This window comes from Pseudophryne corroboree, chromosome 1 (assembly GCF_028390025.1).
Source record: "Pseudophryne corroboree isolate aPseCor3 chromosome 1, aPseCor3.hap2, whole genome shotgun sequence".
Classification (NCBI taxonomy): Eukaryota; Metazoa; Chordata; class Amphibia; order Anura; family Myobatrachidae; genus Pseudophryne; species Pseudophryne corroboree.
Window position 1 is genome coordinate 416,348,875 of NC_086444.1, and position 25,817 is coordinate 416,374,691.

The following is a 25,817-nucleotide window of genomic DNA, read 5'->3' on the forward strand; positions in this document are numbered from 1 at the left end:
TGGAATAGAGAAAGAGATGGGGAGTCTACGTAAGGCCATTCGCATGCAAATATCCCATGGATATATGAAGAGAGGGAATGATGATATTAATCTTTAAAATAGCATGCTGTGGCATAGAATAAAATAACAAGTGTGTTATTCAGTGTAAAATATAGAATTGTGTGCAAATGTTTAAAACACAATGCACTATATAAAAGTTCACTGTACATCTTTTATGTGCATGGTCAGGTATATTTGAAGATGCTTAATAGCACTATGGGGTGTTTTCTTTTAGCCGGGAGGTTCCATAGTAGCCTCATGTGTTATATTTCCACATTGACACCTGGTAAAAATACCACATCAGATAGGAATGCAAGCAAAAATGAGCGACTTCATACTTAGTTAATTGCTGTAATTTGCGCAGAAACTTAAAATAATTTTTCTAGCCTCGTGGCTAATAATCTACTATGGGCCAAATGTATTAGGGTCCGAGTTTATTGTGCGGTACAAACTCTCACCTTCTCTCACACATTTGGATGGTGCGAGTTTGTCCCGCAACTCGGAAATGTAATAACCTGCAAGTTTTTAAGTTCGAGGCTACTACAATGTATGATGTAGGGTGAGGTTTTTTTGTGGCTAACCGCACGTTAATAGAGGTCAACTATGTAGGTGACCTCTGTTAACCTGCGGTTAGCCACATTGTAGTGGTTCCCATTATAGGCTGTAATGCAGATTTTTCTCCATTATAGCCTATGGAGAGAACTTTGAATGACAGGCCAGCTCAACACAGTCTATTATTGCTGAGCTCCTCAGATGCTGCAAGTTGATTGATTTACGGGTTTCCTAGTGACAGGAGTCACCCGGAGCCTGGCCATTCACGTAGTAGAAGTGTATGTGATCACACTTACACTTCTACATGTCCGGTGGGTCGGGTTTGTGTTTTATTATTTTTTTAACCCCTGGGATACCTACTTTGGAATGAAGAGGCCCAATCTACAATGGAATAGGTGAGTACGGATTTATTTTTTTATTTTATTTTTTTACAGCTATTGTGAATTTCTACTGGAAAAGAAGACCAAAGGGCAATGGGGTATTATAGGTAACTATGGGGGTCATTCCGACCCGATCGCTTGCTGCAGTTTATAGCAGCGCAGCGATCGGGTCGGAACTGCGTCATTCCCTAGCGATTGCCTCTGCCTGATTGATGGCGGCATTTGGTCGCCATTATGGGGGCGCTGTTCGGCCAACGCAGGCGTGGCCGAACCGTGCAGGAGGCGGGCCACAGCGGCTGTGTGACGTCACATGCAGCCGCTGTGACCAGGGGCAGCGACGATCAACTCCCGGCCAGCCACAGGAGCTGCGCTGGCCGGGAGTTACTCCACAAGTACAAAAGCGCTTTTGCACTTGTGCAGGGGGGGCCGGACTGACATGCGGGGCGGACTAGCCCAGTGCTGGGTGTCCCCCCGCATGTCTGGGAACATGGTCGTAGCTGTGCTAAATTTAGCACAGCTACGATCAACTCGGAATGACCCCCTATGTGTGAGTATGTGTTTATCAAACTTTTACGTTCTACGATGTGCATTTAAAAAAATATTCCTATTATAGGTGGAGCCATAGGTACCAGCAGTCCCTATAATGCCCCACATGCTGGTACTTGTGGTTCTCCAAGTACCAGCATGCAGGGAGGCGTGCTGAAACCTGTAGTTCCACCTGTAAAAGACAATATTATTTCTATTTTTAATACTTAAAAGCTATCAACTCGGCATCCACCACTAAGGGATGCCAGGGATAGCCCCGGGCGTCAGCCCTGGCATTGGTGCCCTGGAGGGAGGGGACCCCGTTATTGGGGGTTTCCCACTCCACAGGAATCCCCGGCGAGGGCCAACTTGTTGGGGGAGTAATGATATGGCCACCGGGATCAATATTAATGTGTCCCCCAGCTGTGGTATTACCTCTCTGGCTAGTGGAGCCTGGTGCTGGTTTAAAAAAATACGAGTGACCCCTATGTCTTTTTCCTACCATATTTTCATAACCAGGACCAGACAAGAGCCTGGTGGTGATTGGAAAAATGTAGGGGAACCCCATATATTTTCCCCCTGTATTTTTTCAACCAGGACCGGCTCAAAGAGCCCTGGGCTGGTTATGCTTTAGGGAGGGGGGACTCCATGTCATTTTATTTTTATATTTTTAACGGTTTCTTAAATTTTACAGACAGAAACATGCACTGATCTCACTGATCTGTGCATGCCTCTGTCTAAACTCGCAGCTTGTAATGAAACTTGCATTACAAGGTGCGAGTTTACTTGCGAAAAAAACTTGCCCTACATCACACATTATAGTAGCCTTGAGCGTAAAAACTCACAGGCTATTACATTTACGAGTTGTGGGTCAAACTTGCACCTTCCAAATGTGCTAGAAGGTATAAGTTTCTCCTACACACCAAACTCGGACCCTATTACATTTGGCCCATTGTGCGGTGTAACAGGGTTGGGAAAATAAGAACACACGACAGGACGTTCCCGGTGTAACAGCGTCTTTTACTGGAGGCAGACACTGCAATTCAGTAGCCTGGAAAACAGGCATAGTAATTAAATAAACAGGTGTACTTAAACAACCCAGCAACAAAGTCTCTAGAGTTCATTCTGCTGCCCTAGACTGCAGCCATCTCCTGCCATGCTTCCTAAGACGGCTACACAGTCAGTCCCTGGCACTAATCACACTCTGGCCTACTCACTGGCCGCTATCCAGCATCAGTGTCCAGTGCAGTGGCAGATGAGAGTCTTAAACTCATCCTGTTGTCTGGTGATGCTTCCCAGCTGACTGGGCATCCTCAAAAAGCCGGAATTCCAAACCACCATTGCTGCTGCAGAGTACACATCCTTTGCTTTCCTCTCCCTTGGAGGGAGCTGATCCCACAGGAATGTGGGCAATTCAGGTGAGAGACATCATCTCTCACCACAGCTGTTTTGAAAAACGTGGCAGTTTAGCTCTAAACTTGAACATTTTACAAACTCAGACCGTATTACCTTTGGCTGCATAAATTGTAAAAGTGTGCAAAGTGTAGTCTACTGAAATGTAGGGCCGGGGAGTATTTACATATTTTGTACTGTAAGTATATGATTAATGGTGGACACTGAGAATAAAGCAGCCAGTATTTACCATGCGTGCAAAAACAATACATGTATTTGTACCCCATTGCAACTTGGTTTAATACAGATACAATGTTACTTAGTCTGCTGTTTTTTTTTTTTTCTGTTTTTTCTTTCTTTCTTGCTCGGAAACAGCTCCAGTGTTGTTAGATACATTAATTCATTAATGAGACTATTGTATCTTGTGTAAATGTTAATGTAATTCATTCCATAATATAAGCAAATGAAACATAATTTAAAAGTATGTTAATATTTTGAATAAAGCCTTCTGCTGTCTGAAGACTGTAGTTGAGTATGCATAGTGTTCTGGGTCCATTTTATTTGCAGTGTGACCTGTTTTGCTTTATAAGAGTTCTGTTGCATTGTGTCTTCCTCAGAGATCTAGCACCCCGTGACATTTCTGGTACATCAGACCCCTTTGTACGTATCTTCTGCAACAATCAGACTTTGGAGACCTCTGTGAGTATGCTGCTACTCTGACCCTGTACGTGTGACTTGTTAACATCTGTGCCTAACATCCTATTAGGCTTGTGTATTCTGGCTGCAATGCTCACACTCACTTACACTCCCCTCTTTGCTGTTGGTCTTTGAAGTTTGTTGTGTAAATGAACATTTATTGAGCTTTAAACGGTAGCAGTGTTTACTAAACTTAGTGAGATGACTACTGTAATTTAAATATACAGTATCCTATGTTTTGTGTTACCTGCAAAGATAAGAGTGCTTAATGCATCCTTCAGTAAAATGTTGACCCAATTATGATTGCACCCATGGCTGGTACACTACTGTCACTTTCAAACTATTCAAAGTAGAAGCAGCCACTCAACTGGCTACATCTCTACAGTATGTATGTTGGTTTAGCTCAGAAAGGTGCTGCCTCTGTTATGTGTAGCAATAGATGAACTTTAATCGAGATGAAGGAACAGAAGTTGTTTACATATTACTTTAGCTACCTAGTTTTTCAGGCAATCCTTTCTGAATAAGCCACGTACCATAACAAAGCTCTACATGCACTACCTCCCTGCTCTCAGGGTCTCACTGTTGCAGTGTAACTGCACTGTACTACCATATAGCTTGTTTGCAGGTGATTAAACGAACACGGTTTCCACGATGGAATGACGTCTTAGAGTTCGACCTGCGAGGTATAGAAGAACTAGATTCCGGAGACCAAGTGATCAGCATTGAAGTTTGGGACTGGGATATGGTTGGAAAGAATGATTTCCTTGGCCGTGTAAGTGTCTGACTCGCCTCTAACATTTGCTCATCTCTCATTCCTTCTTACCTTTATCTCATTCCTAATTTATGTCCCGCTTTCCTACTGTTTAATATATGTCTGTTATGATTTATACACCTATTGTATCAATTAACTTTCCTGTGTTCTCTCACTCCTTGCATGTTTAAACAATGTCTTCCATCACTCACCCTGTCAAAACCCCTTCAGGTGTGGTTCCCTTTGGAGCCCCTGCACAGAAATCCTGCGGTGACTGGCTGGTTTCGTCTCCTGCCTTTTGGAAACACGGAGGAGGAGAATGGGTAGAACGATGCTTGTTCTGTGACATCATACCATGACATTGCTATCAAAAAGGGAGTGGGGCAGCTCTTTAAAGTGCATCTGTCACTGCGGCATAACGCTGGATTTTATAAAACAGCAAGGAATGATTTGTCTTGTTAAAAATATTAAGATATATAATAATATTAAGAACTCTTATTTCCCCTGAGCACAGAATGTTGCTACTTATCTCATTTGCATGTCAAAAGAGGGACAGGATCAACACGGAAATACTTAAAAATAATTCTCAATACAGAGATAATTAGATATTCATGGTGACAGGTGCACTTTAATTTTATTATTTTTTTATTGTTCCACAGATTTATTATTAAATGTTTGAAAAAGGTACAAAACTTAGCCACAACACATAAGAACAATGAACACACGTTAAGAAAGCAAACTAAACAAATGAAGCCATATTTTAACAATGCATAAGAGTCATGGAAGTGTCCATAGACACCCACAGACAACATGCTCCAAGTCAGTATTAATCTAGGTGATTAGAACAAGTACACCACCATACATAGGGCCTAATTCAGACCTGATCGCTAGGCTGCTAAAATTGTTGCTGCAAATCCATTCGCACCTCACTCACCAGTGAATGATTTTTACCAGTGTGTGCAGTCTGTGCGCAGCCCAGGACTTACTCCTGCAGTGCGAAAAGAACAGGCTGATCGGGGCCGGCGCTGACGTTACACACCCTCCCTGAAAATGCTTTGGAACAAATGCGTTTTCCCTGACACTCCCAAAACGGTCAGTTACCACCCACAAACGCCCCCTTCATGTCAACCAGCTTGTAAAAGGCTGCGTGATCAAAATTTACGCACCAGCTTGTCGCTGTTTGGCGATGCCTGTTGTTTATCGGTGCGCATTGCAGTGCATACGCATTGCGCATTCAATCGATAATTGCCCATTGTGCGAAAACGCACAGCAGCGATCTCGTCTGATTCGGGCCCATAATCTATTTCAATGCCATGCAATATGCACTTATTTAATGCTCTGTTGTCATAAACTTTTAGTGACTTTAGCAAGTTATTTTATGTTAGGTCTGTATACACATACTATAATATTATAATAAATGATATTACATTTTATTTTATATGTACATGTTATTATATATTATATAGACATTGCTTTGTAGTGTACTGTGAGCGTATCACTGTGTGTACATGTTGTTATTGCCTTTGTATTTCGACTGTTTGTATATGTCACTGTGTGCCCCTTTTGGGCCTGTGTCACATTGCTTATCATTCTGTCTTCCAGAGGGAAACTTGGGTCCCTGCGTGTCAAAGTAAACCTATCGGAGGAGCGAATTCTGCCTTCTCTTTATTACCAGAACCTCACCCAGCTCCTGATGGAGTCGGTCCAGTCACCTGACCAGGTGGGAAGCTGATAGTGGTTATGCTCATTGTGGAGATTAGTAATTGTATTCCTCTGTGTGTGCAGATGTGAGGTGTCATCATTCACGGTATGTTTTCCAATACAGGGAGACTGTAGTGTGCTGGCTCTTTTAGAGGAGACGTGCTCTGCAGAGAGCCGGCAAGAGGTGGCTGTTAAGCTGGTGAAAATGTTTCTGGGACAGGGGCTGGCAGTAACCTTCCTTGACAAACTGAATATGCGAGAGGTGAATCGAACTGGTGAGGTCACCTCAGATCCTTCCAATATAGTATCTGTACTCAATCAGTCCCCATATCATTTCTCTAGCTAGTACATATGTCCATCTTCTTGTTGGACAATGACACTCATTCTGTCAGAATCATTTCTAACACGTATATATATATATATATATATATATATATATAGAGTGTTTCTCTCACTCATTTACATGCTACTTTTACTAATTACTATTTCTTTATGATTTGTAGCCGACCCAAATACTCTTTTCCGGTCAAACTCACTTGCATCAAAATCAATGGAGCAGTATATGAAGGTAGGTCACACTAACGAGTATAATAACGATATCAGCAGGGATAGATGTAACAAGGCCTACTTTAGAGGTTGATGCAGAAGCTCCAGCAGCTGTGCCTGTTGACGGTCCTTCGTCTGCAACTTTATGCAAATGCTGCTACAAAGTCCTTCCCTTGTGTACATCAGTGCTCCCGAATGTGCAAAGACTGAGAGGCCCACTGTCAGCATCCATACACAATGAAATGCTGATTGGCTCCATTACATCTGACATCAGCTGGCCGTACATCTCTGAATCAAGCCCACAATCTCTTCTCTCTCATTTAAGACCGTGGGGTATATGTAATAGGGTGCAATTTCTAGGAACCGGCGTGATTTTGGTAATTATACCCACAGATTTAGAGCAACAATACGCTGGCCTAATTGCCAATATCACACTGATTCATGGAAATGAAACCCTATTACTTATATCCCATACAGTGAACGATATTGTTCCTGAAGTCTTCACTTTTTCTTACTTATTTTTTTATTGATTGCACATCCAATAAATGTAGACACAGGGCCTGATTCAGAGTTGGAAGCTGTTGCGAAGCAGGCGCAGATGGGCGATGTTTTGAGGGCTGCACATGCTTCGCATTTGCCTGGATACAGCTGCGACGCCAGTCACAGGGGCTAAATCAGACGTGGTTGGAGGTGCTATTGCTACTGTTTCCATGGAAGCTGCACTAATATGCTAATGCGGCAGGAGGCGTCATGTGTTCGAAGACGCAGTACTGGATCTTCCCTGGTATCATCGAACGGCTTGTGGCACCCATGGTGATGTGCAAGCTCCCATCACAGAGGCCAGGAAATCTCCATGCAACCAAATAGATCCCTGACCTCCTCCCACCCTCCAAACAGCGGCAACATGCCTCCATTTGGAGAAACTGAGGCATCAGACTGAACGCGTCCTGCGCATACGCAAATCACTGATAATTGGTACTTTGCGTCAGGCATAGCAGATACAACCAGACCTTAACGAGGTCCACAGTGCGCTGTGAGGCGTTTGTGGCAGAGACGGGGAATGTTGAATGAAACTGAGCGCAGACTCACTGGCAGCTTAGATGCGTTGTTCATTCTGAGTAACCTTAGTGTTACTCAGATGTTTGATGTTCTGCCTGATCTTCCCGATGGTGATCCTATGCTGTGTAGTCTGATGCATGCAGTGGATCTGAGTAGGCACAATTCAAAAGACGACACCTGCATCATTTACATACCATCGATCACACCTGTGACCACCCCTGAATCAGCCCCACTGAGGGCTTTTCCAGTGGCCATTGCAAAAACTGTGATATAGGTTTCAACTGATATGAGCATGAGTCATATTCATAGGCATGCTTGTGCAGTAAAGAGGCACCGCATCAATGAGACCCTTACTCTACCATTCTCCTGCCAGATAGTGGGAATGCCTTTCCTTCATGAGGTACTGCGGCCCATAATTACCAGGATCTTTGAGGAGAAGAAGTATGTTGAACTTGATCCCTGCAAGATTGACATGAATCGCAGTAGGTAAGAGGCTATGGAGGCCTTTCCCGAATACTATACCTCATTTTATGATGATGCTGATGATTTTCTGTTTTCTGAATGTAGAATAAAATAATTCGTCAACAATTACAGTATATTAAACAATTCAATAACTTGAGTAGATTTTGCCTTTTATATTATATTCACCATTTTTAAATCATTCCCCAGACACTTAATAAGATTCAGGTACAGGCTTTGACTGCTTGAGTCAATCTAGAACACAGCGCTAGAATATTTTGGTGCTGTATGAATAAATGAAAAGAATAATATTTTGTAAGACAACAGAATAGCAAAGTGTAGAATCTGCATTTTACCCCATAGTAAGTGATGTACAGGAGGACCTGATTCAGAGGTGCAGCTACAATTCTGCTCGCAGGGCACTTGTAAAAATATACTAATGGCTCAGCCGCCGTATTGTGCCCACGTCTCACATCTGCCACTGAAAGATCTGGCACAAATTGGACCTCTGAACAAGCCTAAGCTGCATCACAGAATGAGCGTCTCGCCTACGACATTGGGTCCTCTCCACCATTTCCCCCTCCCAAACGCTGACTACCTGTCACTCACTTTGCAAAAAAATCTTCTGTGTGCTCTATTCAGTGGCAAAAAAAATGTTCCACAGTGTCGGACATTGACATTGCATGCTCCCCTGAATCAGGCCCATGTTTCAGTAGCAGGAACTACCTGCTAACTTTTCTGTGCACTCTTTGTAAATAACAGACACTGTAACTGGTAGTCTTTGCAGTGACATGTTTAACTCTTATGTTTCATTTATCCATAATGTTGATTTCATTACTACTTCAACATTTTTCTAACTATTTTAATATTTTGCCAACTATTATACACCACATTCATTGTGTAGGTGATTCAGAGTCAGGAGCATCTCCTTATTCCGAGCCGACTGCGCATACATCTGAAAGGGGAAAGTATGGTGTGTACATTTGCCGCACATAGGGGGTCATTCTGAGTTGATCGTAGCTGTGCTAAATTTTCCCCTGACATGCGGGGGGACGCCCAGCACAGGGCTAGTCCGCCCCGCATGTCAGTCCGGCCCCTCCTGCACAAGTACAAAAGCATCGCACAGCGGCGATGCTTTTGTACTTGTGGAGTAGCTCCCGGCCAACGCAGCTCCTGCGGCTGGCCGGGAGTTGATTGTCACTGCCCCTGGTCGCAGCGGCTGCGTGTGACATCACGCAGCCGCTGCGGCCTACGCCCCGCACAGTCCGGCCACGCCTGCGCTGGCCGGTCCGCGTCCCCATAACGGCGGCCAAACGCTGCCGTGCCGCCCCCTCCCGCCCAGCGACCGCCTCTGCCTGTCAATCAGGCAGAGGCGATCGCTAGGAAACGACGGCCTTCGTCCGTTGAGCATGCGCCGGCGCACAGCGGCGGCGGAGAATGCGCAGTTCCGACCCAAACGCTGCGCTGCAATAAACTGCAGCGAGTGATTGGGTCGGAATGACCCCCATAGTGTCCAAAGCCACAAGCATTTGTGGCTGTGTCGGATCTCATGCGTGCAGAGACTAGGCTCAAATAGGCATTTCTGAGCGGCAACTGGGCAGGCAGTATTAAGACGAACTCAGCGGAGTGTCATAGGACTGTTGCATCTAGACTTCCTGCTTGCTTAAGATATTCGTATGTTTCAGATTTCTTGCACCCAGCACAAGGCTGTTGAAATTACAGATGCTAATGGTGACAACTTAATCACAGACAAAAAAAAAGCAGTGGGTGGTGTGTCCGGGATAAATACAAGCACACTAATACGGATGGACATGGTCGGACAGATAGCTATATTAGCATATCTTAGTTTATAGGCTGCCGCAGCGGACGCACATCCCCATGCGACTCAGCCCCTGTATGTGTAGGACCATGTGTAATTTACCAACATGGAGAAAAGTCACTGTCTATAAATACACTCTTCTGGCACTTCTCTAGGTTACGTGGTTTTTGGTTACAGAAAGGAGTAGGTACTCATAGGAACAGCACACCCACAGCATATTTGGGTTCTTTGTAGGAAATATCCCATGGCTTCAAAATCTCCTTCAGTTAATCCAACATCATTGTACAGGTTTTGCTAACAACCAAGGCTGGACTGATTGTGTTACCCTCTCTTTGCAGACGTATCTCCTTTAAAGGTTCCCTTTCAGAGCAGCAGATCCGTGAGAGCAGTGTGGAGTCTCTGAGGGGTTACCTAAGTGACATAACTAACGCCATCTTGGGCTCAGTGGAACAATGCCCACCTGGTATGCGCCTTTGCTTCAAGCAGCTACATAAGCGGGTGGAGGAGCGGTTTTCTGGACCAGGCAACCAGGTGAAAATAACAATAGAATTTCTCAAACGTCCCAGAGGATGCTGGAGACTCCGTAAGGACCATGGGGTATAGACAGGATCCGCAGGAGACATGGGCACACTATAAGACTTTCAATGGGTGTGAACTGGCTCCTCCCTCTATGCCCCTCCTCCAGACCCCAGTTAGACTTTGTGCCCAGGAGAGAATGGACACACACTAGGTGAGCTCTATTGAGTTTCTCGAAAATACTTTATTGTTAGGTTTTTTATTTTCAGGCAGACCTGCTGGCTACAGGCTCCCTGCATCGTGGGAGTGAGGGGAGAGAAGCAGACCTACTTCTTCTTAGTTCAAGGGCTCTGCTTCTTAGGCTACTGGACACCATTAGCTCCAGAGGGTTCGATCACTTGGTTTGCCTAGCTGCTTGTTCCCGGAGCCGCACCGTCACCCCCCTCACGGAAGCCAGAAGAAAGAAGCTGGGTGAGTATTTGAAGAAAAGAAGACTTCAGTGACGGCAGAAGACTTCAGTAACGGAGGTAACATGCAGCGGTCGCGCTGCGCTCCATGCTCCCACACACCAACGGCACTCACAGGGTGCAGGGCGCTGGGGGGGGTGCGCCCTTGGCAGCAAGTTACTGTAAGTAGTTGGTACCGACGGCTGATATATACATTTTAGGTGCCTGGGCACTGGTTGCCATACGCGCCATTGCTCACACATACCAACGGTCGGTACAAGGGTGCAGGGCGCTAGGGGGGAGCGCCCTGGGCAGCTATATAGATATATATACTTTGAGGCACCTATACAGTATGTGACACTGTATAGGCACCCCCGTTTACAGGATAAAAGCTATAATGTTGTAGCGCCGAAGTGCGCCGAGAAGGGGCGGGGCTTAGCCCTTACTTCGGGAGACAGCGCCATTTTTCTGTATGTCCGAATGGTTATTCTTTTCCCACCGCGGATAGAATACTGCGAAGGTCAGCTCCTGGTCGACACGGGGCCCTGTCTCAAAGGATCGTATATAGGAAGCTAAGTGATATTTTTATTTCTATGCTTTGATGTTATTGGCATTACATGCGCAGGGGGGAGTGTTTATATTCGGATACGCATCCGATAGATTTACCCTAAGAGTAGAGGGGATGTTCCTTATGTTGGTTCTTCTCTATAACATTGCGGCAGACTGCCGTGCATATACAGGAGGTATGGCCGAGGGACTGCTGAGGCTGACTCCGAGAGATACTGGAGTTTTCCCTGTGACGGTGTGCCGCTGTTTGGGGTTACCACAGTTCAGTCAATCTCGGCGGATACTGCTGGTGATTCTAACTCGTGAGTTAGTTTCCTTCACAACGGTTGGTGACGCATTCTTTTGTGGGATACAGTCCTTTTAACCGGTTCGATACCGTTCCTTTTTACTTTTCTGTACAGACGGTGGAAAAGGTAAGAGTTCTGCAGCCTTGTGAGGTTCGCAGGAGCGGATGTCGTTTTCAGTTTCTACCACATCCACCACATGTCGCGGAGTCTATCTGGCTGGAGCTCACTCCGGTGGGAACTCGTCTACTACTTTTCAGTCGGTCCGGGAATAGACTGGGACCTGTGAGTTAATTATTGAATCCAAAGGGGGACATTCTGGTGTTACAGATGTTTCCCCTCACTAAATTTTCTAATAAATCTTGCCGTTTTCCTCGGGAAGGGGAGGTAGTACGCGCCGCCATAACAGAGGTGCGTCAGGTTCAGGGCATTGTCCTGCTGGCCCTGTTTTATAAAAAAAAAAAAAAAACCTAAGGATTTAAATGCGTTGTTCTCTGCATTCAGATTCCCTGGTACAAGTGGTACAAATCGTGTTGTCTCTCTGACTGTTCCTCAACACAGGGGAAGGCTGTTATTCCCAACGACGCAGGCATCGGAGGTGGGTGGCAGTGTAGATACGGAACGGTTGAAGTTCTGTGTGTTCCTGTGGAAAGAGATCTGAGGATCCGGAGTCGGATCAGATTGGCAGTGTAAATCCATCAATATGTTCCGTTGATGAAGAGATAGGTGCGGCCTAAGAGGCCTTTTCGGTGAGCAGGTCAAATGCCAGATTGGTTTTCAAGGGGCCCGTTGGGAATGTGGTCCGGGTCTCACCTGCGCATGCGCCGGAATATAATCCTATTGGCCAAGTTTTCGCTCCTGTGGTGTCGGCTAAATTCTCATCTCCTAGAGGGACAAAGTTTCGGAATACAGGATGAGATCCTGGTGTCCATGCATGCAGACCTCCGAGACTGGGGAGCAGTCTTTGCAAGGGAAGTATTTCCGGAATAGAAGGTCAAGCTGGGAGGCTTGTCTGAAATAAGCTTTCCTGAATTAGGAGCTATTTTCAAGGGACGTATGCTTTGTGATCTGCCCGTGTTAATTCTGCCGGACGACTTGACAGCAGTGGTGTAAGTAGGCCGCTAGGGCGGAACAAGGAGCAAAGCGGCAATGGCAGAAACCGAAAAAAGTTTTCAGCTGGGTGGAAAGACTGGTAAACGCTATATTAGCAGTCTTCGTTCCGGATGTGGACGACGGAGAGATAGATTCCTCTGCGGACACGATCTCCTTCCGGGAGCAATACAGTTGTCATCAAGAAGTTTCACTAAAGTGACAAGTCTTTGAGGAGTGCCTCAATTGGGCATGTTGGCGTCTCGCCTCGACGAGGGATCTCAGGGTTATTGTTCCAGGTCTGGGGACACTCAAGCTATAGCAGTGGACGTCCTCGGGACACCTTGGGTGTCTTCAGTCGGTTTATGTGTCCCCTCCGTTTTCACTCTTCTGAAGGTGATAAACGTAAGAAGAACAAACGTTCAGGCGATCCTCATTGTTCTGGTCTAGCCACGGAGGGCTTGGTATCCAGTTCTTCAAGATTTACTCATAGAAGATCCCTGGCCTCTTCCTCTATGTGAGGTACTGTTACAGCAAGATCCGGGAGTGTATCTAGACTTATTGCGGCTGCGGTGGACGGCGTGGCGGTTGAACGCCATATCCTAGCCAGAAAGGGTGTTACCAGTGAAGTCAGTTCCGCACTTATTCAGGCTAGGACAGAAGTAATGGCAAGGCCTTGCCGCCGGATTTGGAGAAAATATGTGTCTGGGTGCGAATCCAAGAAGTCTACTATGCATGGCTTTCAACTGGGTCGTTCTTCTCCATTTTTTGCAAGCAAGCGTGGGTGTAGGCCTAAAGTTGGGCTCAAGTTAGGTGGGGTTTTTGGTCTTATAAATTTTCTTTCAAGAAAGATTTGGCAACCTTTCCGGAAGTTCGGTCCTTCGTGAAAGAGTACTGCACATCCAACCTCCATTTGTGCTCCCATTGGCACCATGGGACCGTGACGTAGTGTTGTGTTTTCTTGTGTCACACTGATGGGAACCTTATGAAAGGTTGTGTTAATATTTCTCTCTTGGAGAGTGGCCATATTTTTGGAGTTGGCATCCGCTGGGCGGATGTCGGAAGTAGCGGCTGGGTTTCACAAGAGCCCCTGTTTGGTCTTCCAGTGTGGATAGAGTGGTTTGAGAACTCGGATAATAGTTCTGCCAAAAGTGGATTCGGTGTTTCGCAGAATCCTGCCTGTTTGATGCCTGTGGTTGCTTAAGCATTGAATGATTCAAGGTCTCTCGATGTAGTCAGGGCTTTGAATATTTCTGTCGCCAACTTGGCTCAGCTTGGGGAATCAGAGGCTCGGATTGTCCGGTATGCCCCAGCGTGTTTGGGGCGCCTGCGTTTCTGCAGTCTGTTACAAGCTGAGTCTGTGATACGATTCGGCGTGCTCGTTCTACGACTGGATTGCTGTTACCGAAGTCGGTGGTGACCCATTCTGCTAGGTAGATGGGGCTGCTTGGGCGGATGCCCGAGGAGTCTCGGCGGTTCAACTTTCCCGAGCGGATACTTGGTCGGGTTCAAACGCTTTGGCTAAGTTATACAAGTTTGATACCCAGGCTGATGGGGACCTCATGTTTGCTCAATCGGTGCTGCAGAGTCGTACGCACTCTCCCGCCCGGTCTGGAGCTTTGGTATAAACCCCATGGTTTTTACGGAGTCCCCAGCATCCTCTAGGACGTTTGAGAAAATAGGATTTTAATACCTACCGGTAAATCCTTTTCCCTTAGCCCGTAGAGGATGCTGGGCGCCCGTCCCAGTGCGTACTGTGTCTGCAGTTATTGGTTTTGGTTCCACTCCGGTAGTGTTTTTGTTTATGTCAGGCTGTTGCTGGCATTGTGCATGCCTTGGCAAGAGGTGTCTTATTATTGGGTGTGTTGACACACTGGTTGGGTTACATATTCTTTCAGCATGTGGCTGTGTATTGTTCATGCCGTGGGCTGGTGTACTTTTGAAGGCCACGTTCTGCGGTATATTCGTGGTGTGAGCTGGTATGACACTCACCGTGTTTAAACAATAAATCTTTCCTCAAAATGTCCATCTCCCTGGGCACAGTTTTCTAACTGAGGTCTGGAGGAGGGGCATAGAGGGAGGAGCCAGTTCACACCCATTAAAAGCCTTATAGTGTGCCCATGTCTCCTGCGGATCCCGTCTATTCCCCATGGTCCTTACAGAGTCCCCAGCATCCTCTACGGACTAAGAGAAAAGGATTTACCGGTAGGTATTAAAATCCTATTTTTTTAGGTATTCAAAGTTTTAAAACAAAAAAGACATGCAGTGCCTTCCTCCAGCAATTACTACTGTATCTTGCTCTTGTGACTGTGGAAAGGTTGCCACATGGGATACAATCCGGCAATGGTACAGTGGGCCAGATGTACTAAGCCTGAAAAGTGATAAATATCACTGTGATAAAGCACCAGCCAATCGACTCCTAACTGTCATTTTTCAAACACAGCCTGTGACATGGTAGTTAGGAGCCGATTGGCTGGTGCTTTATCACAGTGATATTTATCACTTTTCAGGCTTAGTACATCTCCCCCTCTGTAATAATGTTTTTCTGCTTGAACCCAGGATGTGAAGTATGCTGCCATCAGTGGTTTCCTCTTCTTACGCTTTTTTGCTCCTGCCATCCTCACTCCTAAGCTGTTCCACTTACGAGAGCAACACGCAGATCCACGCACCGCTCGCACTTTACTCCTGCTCGCCAAGGTATCTCTCAGTTATAGCGTAAACTAAGCTCTGGCCTGTCTGATAGGGGTTTTGTTTGTAGTGCATGTTCCTGGTTATATTTATTGTCACTGTAGTCTGTGCTGTTTGCCTGCAATGGGTAGCAGTTGATTTGCCGACGGACACAATACCGACGGTCATAATCCCGACAGCCACTGACCGACAGTCAAAATACCAACACGGTCAAAATACCGACATTCATTATGCCGACTTGTTCAGAATGCCAACATAGTATACAGACATTTTAAACGGCGACATGTCAAAATGCGGACATGATTTTTTGGCCCAAAAAAGACTTGTTCATACTTTACCATCCCAGTGGATCTGGCGGGGGAATATAATAGGGTACCGAGCGCAACGAGGCACCGTGCCCACAATCGAGCCTTGCGAGGGGACACAGTACACTTAGACGGTGTCCATGTCGACCTATGTCCACATTGACACAACCCCCCAGAAAAACTCATGTCGGCATTTTGACATGTCGGCATTTGAAATGGCTGTATTCTGGCTATGTCGCCATTTTGAACATGTCAGCATAATGAATGTCTGTATTTTGACTGTGTCGGTAATTTGACTTTAGGTCAATGACTGTCGGAATTGTGACCGTCGGTATTGTGTCCGTTTGTAAATCATACTGAACCCGTCTTCAATGCATGTTTGTGCTTCTTACTTTTAACCTAACATATAACAGAGCAGGCTGTAACAATTATTCTGAAAGTAATCTCATAGCCATATAGCGAGTATTACCTGGTGGGTCCTGCAGTTTCCCGTTATTACAACACAAGTATAATACTGTAGTAGTGATATTTGGCAATGCTTATATTGCTATGTGGTCAGTGATGGCTGCAGTCTTGGTAATACTTATTGGTTTTTACAATACATTTGATCCCTGTGATCCTACAAGGCTATTTGTAACTAACCTATCATTATCTCTTTAACTCAGGCTGTACAGAGTATTGGAAATCTTGGGCAGCAGTTGGGTCACGGAAAAGAACAGTGGATGTCTCCATTACATCCTCTCATTCAACAGAGTGTAGGGCGATTACGGGATTTCTTGGACAAGCTGATAGACATGGAGAGTGATGTTGGTGTGTGGTAGTAGTAATGTTTTCAGTCCACGCAGATCTAGATGGTAACATCATTCATGCGTTTCAGCTTCCTAACATGACATCCTATTTCCATTCTACCACGATTTATTCTCATCCTAACATTATGTCTCGCTCAATCTTTTTAGTCTCTGTCACGCTTAATATGTAAATGGGATTCAGATGAATGACTGTTACCAGGATACAGGCTACTGGTTCTCACCTGCATCCTTTTCACATGTGCTAAAACATTCACCTTTTATTTTCTTATTTTGAAGCTCTTACAAATCAACACAAAGGGGGATATCCAATTAACCACACGTTTTTTTTTTTTTCAGGACATACAATTATTCCACTTTTTTTGTGTCCAAAAAATTAGCTGTTTTGGAGCAAAAACACATAGGATGCATTTTGGCTGCCACAATCCTTGAAAATGAGTGTAATGTCAATAATGTCAAGAAAAGCTCTAAATCTTGCATTTACTTAATTACAAATACAAAAACACAATATTTACTGTATCTGTGATACGGGTCAAGTAAATTTCTAGTAGATCTGCAAATTTTGCCCGTTCTTCCAGGAAATATTTCCTGTCATGTTATGTCATGTTAGATTGGTAGTGTTAATGAACAGTAATTTTTAAATCATTCCCCTGACAGTATCCTGTCTCTAGGTCGACCACTATTGGTCGGCAGTAACTAGGTTGATACGGTCTCTAGGTCGACATGTTCTAGGTCAAAAGGTCGACATGAGTTTTTAAAAAAATAAATATTTTTTTGAACTTTTCATACTTTACCATCCACGTGGACTATGATTGGGAACGGTAACCTGTGCAGTAGTGGAGCGAGGCACCTTGCCCGAAGCTCGCTCGCAATGCGAGGGGACACAGTGCACTAATTGAGATTCCCGGTTACTGTACGGCGAAAACGACACAAAACCCCCTTCATGTTGACCTGTCGACCTAGTCCTAGACCATTTCGACCTAGAGACCCTGTCGACCTAGAATCCCTGTCGACCTACTTACTGTCGACCAATAGTGGTCGACCTAGACACTGTCGACCTAAGTGTGGTCGACCTTCAATACCACACCCCCCAGGCACTTAATAAAATTCAGGTGTAGGCTTTGACAGCTTGAGTTAATATAGAACATTGAAGACACTTGAATGTGACTTATGCTGGATGCTTTGGGTCACTGTCCTATTGGAGTATGCATAGTCCCAGGTGTCTTGCTGACTGCAGCAGGTTTTCTCCAAGATTATCATTATATCAGTTCGTAGTTCCCCTATTTTGACAAGTTTTCCGGTCCATGAAATACCTGATAGATTTTTTTTTTGTCACCAAGGCTTTTGTCTGGAGGCATATATTTTATGCCTAGTAAAGAGTAGGTACAAGTGAGCATTGATGATGATGACTAGTAGCGTAGGGGTGACCGCATTGAAAGACGCACTCTGAACCATCCTTCTAATCTTTGTCTAGGCAGAAGATGCATGTCAAGCTTCCTTCCAGATATATTGATGTCCACAGATGGTAGTGTTAATAGAAGGACACTAAAATATGGTGTTTTATGGTGTGCATTCTGATCAATGAGCAATCAATTCTACACATCTTTAGTGTGCTGAATAATGCGTCCAACTAAGTGCTTTATTAATTATGACCTTAGTAATATGAATCTAGCCTTTTACCAGAACAGGAAGATGGGGAGAGCTAAGATCCTTAAAGGAATTTATTTTGGGAGCCATCTGAGGAGGCAGAGATGACATCAGTGATGTCTTCTGGTGATTACCTATTGAGGTTTCTTCATAACATAGTTACTAGATGAGTAGAATTGTGGCCAATGGGAGACACCCAGGGGGAAGATAATACGCTACAAATATTGTCCCAGGAGGAATGTTACAAACATTGATTGGAGCAACAGCCCCAATACATGTTCCTGGAAATCTTCTTGATTCAATATTTGAAAAAGGATATGTACTCTCAAGCATGAGAAAAATATATCAAATAGAGAAACGAAACATTACCTTTGTACCTATTGAGGATTAAGCCTTCGTGCCAACTGTTAGTATAGAAGGTTTTTCTGGGATATGTACACAGTAACAGGAAGTGCTCCTTTCCAACTTTTTCTATCATCAATAGGATCACTTTTTTTGTAGTAGTACAAAAATCCACAGATATACTGCCAGTGTAAAAACTCTTCAAACATGATTATGCATCTGTTTCCAAGAAGAAAGGTCATGACCTGGAGGAACTGCCCTTGTGAAATACTTCTGAAAGGTTACATTTAAGGATTTGTTTCCTTATTGATGACAGCAAAAATCGGGGCAATAGTTGATGGTATACTTGTATTTGTAATAATGTTTTAAAAAAATCCTGGAAGCTCTAAGTGACTAGTAGCTGAATAAGCTGCAGTAGCTGAATAAGCTGCAGCCAGTTTAAAATGGCGGCCACTTTCTCAGGGTCCATTTGTCAAATTGATGAAAGATTGGCATAAAGATGATTATCACAAAATTGCTGGAGAACAGATGTTTACTCTTGAGACGAAGCCTGAACAATACATTAGGCCAGTGGTTCCTAAACTGTGTGCCGTGGCACCCCGGGGTGCCTCGGGACACTTGCAGGGGTGCCTCGGGTTGGTGGTCCAGAACCAATTCAAATTATGCATGGTCAGTGCTGGTGGCATATATATATATATATTGACAATCAGAAGCAAATCTTGTCCCTCGCCACATAAGTGACCCTAAGGATGACATATAAAGACAATTTACTTAATTTAATATTTCTTTCTAAATTTCTCTTACGTCCTAGAAGATGCTGGGGTTCCGTTTAGTACCATGGGGTATAGACCACTTGGAGCCACTGGCACTAAGAGTTTAATAGTGTGGGCTGGCCCCTCACTCTATGCTCCTCCTACCAGACTCAGTTTAGAAAATGTGCCCGGGGGAGCCGGTCACAGCTAGGGGAGCTACCAGGAGTTCTCTTAGTTCAGTATTTTCTAGAGTTTATTATTTTACAGGAGGACTGCTGGCAAAAGTCTCCCTGCTTCGTGGGACTTAGGGGGGGAGTAGGAACCAACTTAATAAAGAGTTAATGGTTTTCTACTCCGCTGACAGGACATTGAGCTCCTGAGGGAAATGATCGCAAGCCCACGAGGCGACCGCTCATTCCCGCAGCACGGCTGCCACCCCCTAACAGAGCCAGAAGATAGAAGAGTGGTGAGTACAGCGCCTGCGTCCCGGTTAGCGGGTCGCCGGCGGGTATGGCGGCACAAGGGTAGGAGCGTAGCTCACACAAGGCTGCGCTCCATGGAGGGCTCAGCAACATCTTATGTATGTCGGCGCTGGAGGGGCGTCCTGAGCCAGCGCACAAACCCTACACTGGTAATTAGCTAACAGGGGCTAATCCCACTGTTAGCACAAATTCCTCAGCCAGTGTAAATAATAAGTACGGGAGAGCCGCACGCCATTGTGGGGGGTGGGGCTTCTCCTTAGAGCGAATCCAGCAATCACCAGCGCCATTTTCTCCCTGCAGATCAACAAACGGAACGCTGACAGGGAGCGCTGCCCTCCACATAACTCCACTGCGGTACCAGGGTGTTATATACAGGGGGGGAGTGTGATTAGGTGTTAGTTAACCTATTAAGGTTACCTAGTCAGCGCTGGGTTTTTATCATAATAAAAGCCTAAGCATGCGGCTGGCTCCTTATACTCTGTGACTCTCTGAAGGTACTCTGGGGGAAACTGTCTGACATTTTCCTGTGTGTGTGTGTGTGTGTGTGTGTGTGTGTGTGTGTGTGTGTGTGTGTGTTGTGTCTAAGGGCTCTGTATCCTGTGCTGCAGAATGTTTATCTTCTCCTGAGGAGTCTATTCCATGTACTCAAGACTGCAATGTAATTTCTCAACCTTCTGGATCCGAACCCGCATAGGTGGATTCTTTAAGGGGGATGATGTCCCAGATTTCAACAAGGATGTCACATCCTGAAAAAGAGACGCAGTTTTTGAGAAAATCTGTGGAGGATATGATGTATTCAGCCCCCACTACTTTGTCTAAAATCCCACCTACATACCCACAAAAACGTACACTTTCCCAGATAACGCAAGCTGACACTGATTCCGACTCTGATACAGGGAATGGTGATGGGGATATGCAGGGGGGGATGCAACCCTTGCTAAAGGGGTGCAACTAATGATTAAAGCCACTGTGCAGGACAAGGAGACTTATTTTACCTTAAATAAGAAATCCTCGCTTACCTTCCCTGCTTCTAAGGAGTTAAACTCCTTGTTTGAAAAGTCCAGAATTGGATCCTTCTAACCATGGATGCAAGTCTCAGAGGTTGGGGAGCAGTCATCCAGGGGGAAAACTTCCAGGGAAAGTGGTCAAGTCAGGAATCTATCCTTCCAATAAACATTCTGGAACTAAAGGCCATATACAACGTCCTTCTACAAGTGGCACATCTTCTGCAAGATCAAGCCATTCAGTTTCAGTCGGACAACGTCACAGCGGTGTCCTACATAAACAGGCAGGGCAGCAATGTCAGAGGTAACAAGAATCCTCCTCTGGGCAGAAAGGCACGCGGTGGCGCTGTCGGCGATCTTCATTCTGGGAGTGGACAGCTGGGAAGCGGACTCCTCAGCCCCATCCAGGAGAATGGGGCCTACATCCGGAGGTGTTCACGGGCGTGACGAGTCGCAGAGGTAACAAGCCGATGGGGTGTACCTCAGATAGACATGATGGCCTCTCGTCTCAACAAAGAAGCTTCGGAGGTACTGTTCCAGGTCAAGAGACCCACAAGCAGTGGGTGTTCCAGTCAGTGTATGTGTTCCCTCCACTTCCACTCATCCCAAGGATTCTCAAACTAATAAAAAGAACAAGAGTTCAGGCAATCCTCATTGTTCCGGACTGGCCAAGAAGGGCTTGGTACGCGGATTTTCTGGAATTACTGCTGGAGGATCCGAGGCCTCTTCCTCTTCGCTAGGACCTTCTACAACAGGGGCCGTTCGCCTATCAAGACTTACCACGGCTATGTTTGATGGCATGGAGGTTGAACGCCAGATCTTAGCTCGGAAGGGCATGAGGTCATGATTTACATGGATAAATCACAAAAATGGCTAGACTGATTCTCAGCTATGAAAATAAGTCAGTGGCCCATGCATTACATGCTGTAGCATTTGCACTGATTTGTTGTGCTCAGTCTGAGAAAAAAATATTCTCCATATTACTGATGAATTAAATCATTGTATTTCAGGTGGCAGATCGCATACTGAAATAACCCCTGACGGCATCGCCACCAGTTCTACAGAAGATGATGTTTAGGTTACAAATATAGACTTTGGGCCTGATTCAGAGAGGGATGCAGTTTATACAGCAGCTATGCTTTTGTACGCAAGTAATGTATGATAATATGCAAAAGTAGCAGGAGGCGTCTTGTGTAAATAGATGCTTCCTGCATCGTTGTGTGATCAGCCGCCGAGTCCTAAGACACAGCATCAGATCACTTGCATGAACATCAGTCATCGGAGTAACCCTCAGGTTACGCAGAATGGCCAGGCTCTTCACGTTGTTGGGGCCAGGAAATCCGCATCCAAAGTTGCATACCCTGGCCTCGGCAGTCCCAGAAAACGGGATCATCACATCCCCATTTTCAGTAATGCAGTAATCCAGTGGCAGCAAACTGCACATGCGCAGCGGCTGCGCGGCCATACACATTGCGGTCGCATCCATCAGGGATGCAACCACAATGTGTATGGCCGCGCAGCCGCTGCGCATGCGGCCATACACATTGCGTATACAGCCATCTGCATTTATCTCTGAATAACCCCCTTTATCCATTTAATACAAACCAGGTAAAGCCAACTCAATGACACACATTATACAGGGCATTTCTAGCTATTACGAATGAACAGGAGAAACCTGATTTAGAGGATGAAGATTGAGAAATGGAAATCTATCCAGCAGACAAGTACTGAGTATTGAGTGGTAGAGAAACTGATATAATGTGGGTCATGTAGAGTTGGACTTGTTTTTGTTTGTTTTTTTGACTATGATAAGCGTTTCCATTCTGCATGTGTGTTCCAGAAAAAAAGGCTTGCTTCTGTTTGACCGATGTGATGATTTTGCATTGCAAGCCTTGGTGCTCCTGTTTCTTAGTATAGGCACTTATTGTGATAGCAGTATTGGAATTGTAGATCGTTCTAGTACCCACCCATCCTTGGTGGTGTGAGCATAATAAACTTAAGCCCTCTTAATCATTCTTCTCAGAACTGCTGGGCTTCTCACAATTTATTGCTAGTTGGCCCTTCAATTCTTAGGACTTTATATGGAACTTTTAAATGAAGCAATTTGACAAGCCCTCGGCTCTTGCAGTGAAAGTGTTGCCTCAACTGAGGTATGTAGAGACAAAATGGCTGCCTTGTGCAGTTTTACTTTAAGAGCTCCAACATTTATTGGAGACTTCAAGTTGTTCACATTAAAAATATCAGCAGGTGAAACTACAGTATAAATGAAATACAGTCATCCAATCATCTTTCAGTTCTTATTAAATTACTCATCTTGCATATATATGCTGATCATTTCTTTCACTCTTTTTTTTTCTTCTATTTTCCTTTCTCAAGCACTGCTGCCCATTAATCACACCTGTATCTCCCCACTGTAGAGTGTTGGCATACATCTCGTACGCTGTTTCACCCATCCGTCACTATTAAGGAAGGCTTCTTACACAAGCGTAAAGCAGAAGCTGTGAATCTGGTTACTCGTTTTACTTTCAAGAAAAGATACTTTTGGCTCAGTAGCCAGACTCTGTCTTACTCCAAATCCCCAGACTGGCAGGTGAGAAACCTTTTATGTACCTGATTCCAAGGAGTATTTGTACTTGTGTTCACATGTTACAAGATTTGGCCCACAAAATGCTTTACCGATATGTCACTAGTACAGATGGCCAGTGTCCAGTCATCAAGTAGTCATCAAGTAGGTGCAAGGAGACCATATCAAGAGTTAGGCCTTGAGCACAAACAGGTAAAAGTTAAGAGCCTATCTGTAATAATTTAAGTATTAACTTTTTTATTTTTTTATTACATTTTGTCCGCATTCATCATAAATATATTGCCAAGGCAGCTCTTGCAATATTGACCCATGAATGGTGAGAGCTACTTGCTTTGCTGGGCCAGTATCCATCTTTGTATGCATGGAGAATGGAGACAGATGTAGTCTTGTAACAGTTATTTATTAGAGGAAGAGGAGAAACTATATGATTCCGGAGTCCCACATTTTTCAAAAGTCTTATATTAAAAAAAAGTACAGTATACTTTGAAGTACTATCCGTATATTTCAACTTTAGTAATGACAGTTTCATAGTATGAGGACCCAGAGTACAGGTTATGGCGCTATTTGGTCCTAACAGATATTGGGGACACTCAGATCTCCACAATGACTCAGGAAAGATATTCCCCACCTGTTAGACTTAAATCTTTAGTTTTAGGCCCCCAAATCCTTTTCTTGAGTTTAGATTGAAAGATCACTTGAGTATGCTGATTGTAATACGCATTACATTTTCATAGTGTAAACTGGAACTGGCTGCATTGAAATGTTTCTTTCCTATTTGCAGGTGCGTTCTTCTATACCTGTGCATCGGATCTGTGCTGTGGAGCGGGTAGATGAAAATGCATTTCAACAGCCAAACATGATGCAGATCATTACCCAGGATAGTGAGACACAGGGCAGCCACATTATGTATATACAGTGCAAGGTGAGGTGTAGGGCTGTAGTATAAGGTGCATGTGAACAGTAAATGATGTACATTACAGCATGAGATACTGAGAACACCTGTATATGTACAATGCACAATACAAGCTGAGATACACAAAGCATGTACAGTGCTATCCAAGAGTGTAGGACACAGATACAATGTGGTGTATATGTTTTTCTTTCCGCACAGAATGTAAATGAGCTGAATCAGTGGCTTTCTGCCCTGCGGAAAGTCAGTCTGTGTAACCAGCGTCTGCTGCCAACCTATCACCCAGGGGCTTATCGCAATGCACACTGGACTTGCTGCCTGCAGTCTGACCGTACAGGTAATAAGAATATACACAGTCCAACATAGTGCTTACTCCATGCTTTATTATCAGGTGATGCCTTATGTATCTTTCAGTGCGTGGGTGCAGTCGGACACACTTGGCTGTGACTCTGGGAGACTGGAGTGATCCTTTAGATCCTGATGCAGAGGCTCAGGTTCTATATAGACATCTTCTCTCAGCAAAGGACATGCTCAGGTCTGCAAATACTGCTTTCTATATATACTATATGTAAATACCCTGTAACCCAGCATTGGGTTTGCCTTAATATCCTCTGCTCCCCGTGTGCCTTTGATCATAGGTTTTGTCCTTTTTGCATTGTATTCTGTATCTGTTTTTAAACCCCCCCAATGTTTCCAAGCATGACCTTTGTCATATTTCCTGGGAAACCATTGATCTGATGTTTATTTTGTTAATAGGAATAAGTACATGGAGGGTGCAGAGAGTGCAGCCACAGGAAAACCAGACTCTAGAGTTTTCTGCGAGAAAGGGTTGGAAGGTTCGGTATGACCTTTGCAAAAGATTAATGTTTACCTTGGAATAGCACCACATAAAAAATGTAATGCTTTGTCTTTCTTTCTCATTTAATTGATCCCAGTTTCCACATTGACTTCTCCAGCGAGACGTTTGCTTTCAGTGATTGAGGATCTACAAAGAGCACACCAGGCCTTTGAGAGGAGGGAGCGGGAGGAAGCTTCTAATCACACTCACTGCACCTAGAAGAGAAACCATGGCAGCCTGCACCCATATCCAAGCCCTATCTATTGCTGTATAAAACATGGCAAAGTGTTCCTCAGATTTTTTTGTATTTTTTTTTCCAGACTCCTGAGGCCAAAATATAAAAACCCAACAATGCAGTCAGTTGCCTTATTTTATTCTTTATTCTTAGTATCCAAGAGAGGAACAATGTCGTAACTGGATTACTTAATTGCTACCAAAATAAGGTACATTTTCAGTTAAACTTCTTTAAATACCCCCCATTTATCACCAAATGACCGGCTTTGTAGACTCTGCATAGCCTATATGTGACCACTGCAGTTGAATCTGGTGGTTGTATAACACTTATTCTACTTGGCGGTATTATTGTTCCTACTGTAGTTATTCATATTACAACAACAACTCAATATTTATAGTGGTCC

General features: G+C 44.7%; 1 protein-coding gene across 4 annotated transcripts in view; it reads left to right on the plus strand.

Annotated features, from left to right (window-relative positions):
* RASAL1 (RAS protein activator like 1) overlaps nt 1–25,535 on the plus strand; it is a 121,808-nt gene extending 96,273 nt beyond the window's left edge. For 3 of the 4 annotated variants that reach the window (XM_063913318.1, XM_063913317.1, XM_063913319.1), the window contains 16 exons: nt 3,506–3,587; nt 4,210–4,356; nt 4,567–4,658; nt 5,938–6,055; nt 6,161–6,311; nt 6,540–6,604; nt 8,015–8,127; nt 10,258–10,450; nt 15,381–15,518; nt 16,480–16,624; nt 23,265–23,437; nt 24,213–24,353; nt 24,543–24,678; nt 24,756–24,876; nt 25,098–25,177; nt 25,277–25,535. In XM_063913318.1, coding sequence (XP_063769388.1) covers nt 3,506–3,587; nt 4,210–4,356; nt 4,567–4,658; nt 5,938–6,055; nt 6,161–6,311; nt 6,540–6,604; nt 8,015–8,127; nt 10,258–10,450; nt 15,381–15,518; nt 16,480–16,624; nt 23,265–23,437; nt 24,213–24,353; nt 24,543–24,678; nt 24,756–24,876; nt 25,098–25,177; nt 25,277–25,398 — 2,017 coding nt within the window. In that variant the 3' untranslated portion in view covers nt 25,399–25,535. Of the gene's footprint in view, nt 1–3,505; nt 3,588–4,209; nt 4,357–4,566; nt 4,659–5,937; nt 6,056–6,160; nt 6,312–6,539; nt 6,605–8,014; nt 8,128–10,257; nt 10,451–15,380; nt 15,519–16,479; nt 16,625–23,264; nt 23,438–24,212; nt 24,354–24,542; nt 24,679–24,755; nt 24,877–25,097; nt 25,178–25,276 lie in introns of those variants that run through there. The other variant, XM_063913320.1, reaches the window with a different exon arrangement.
* Nucleotides 25,536–25,817: the final 282 nt, after the last annotated feature.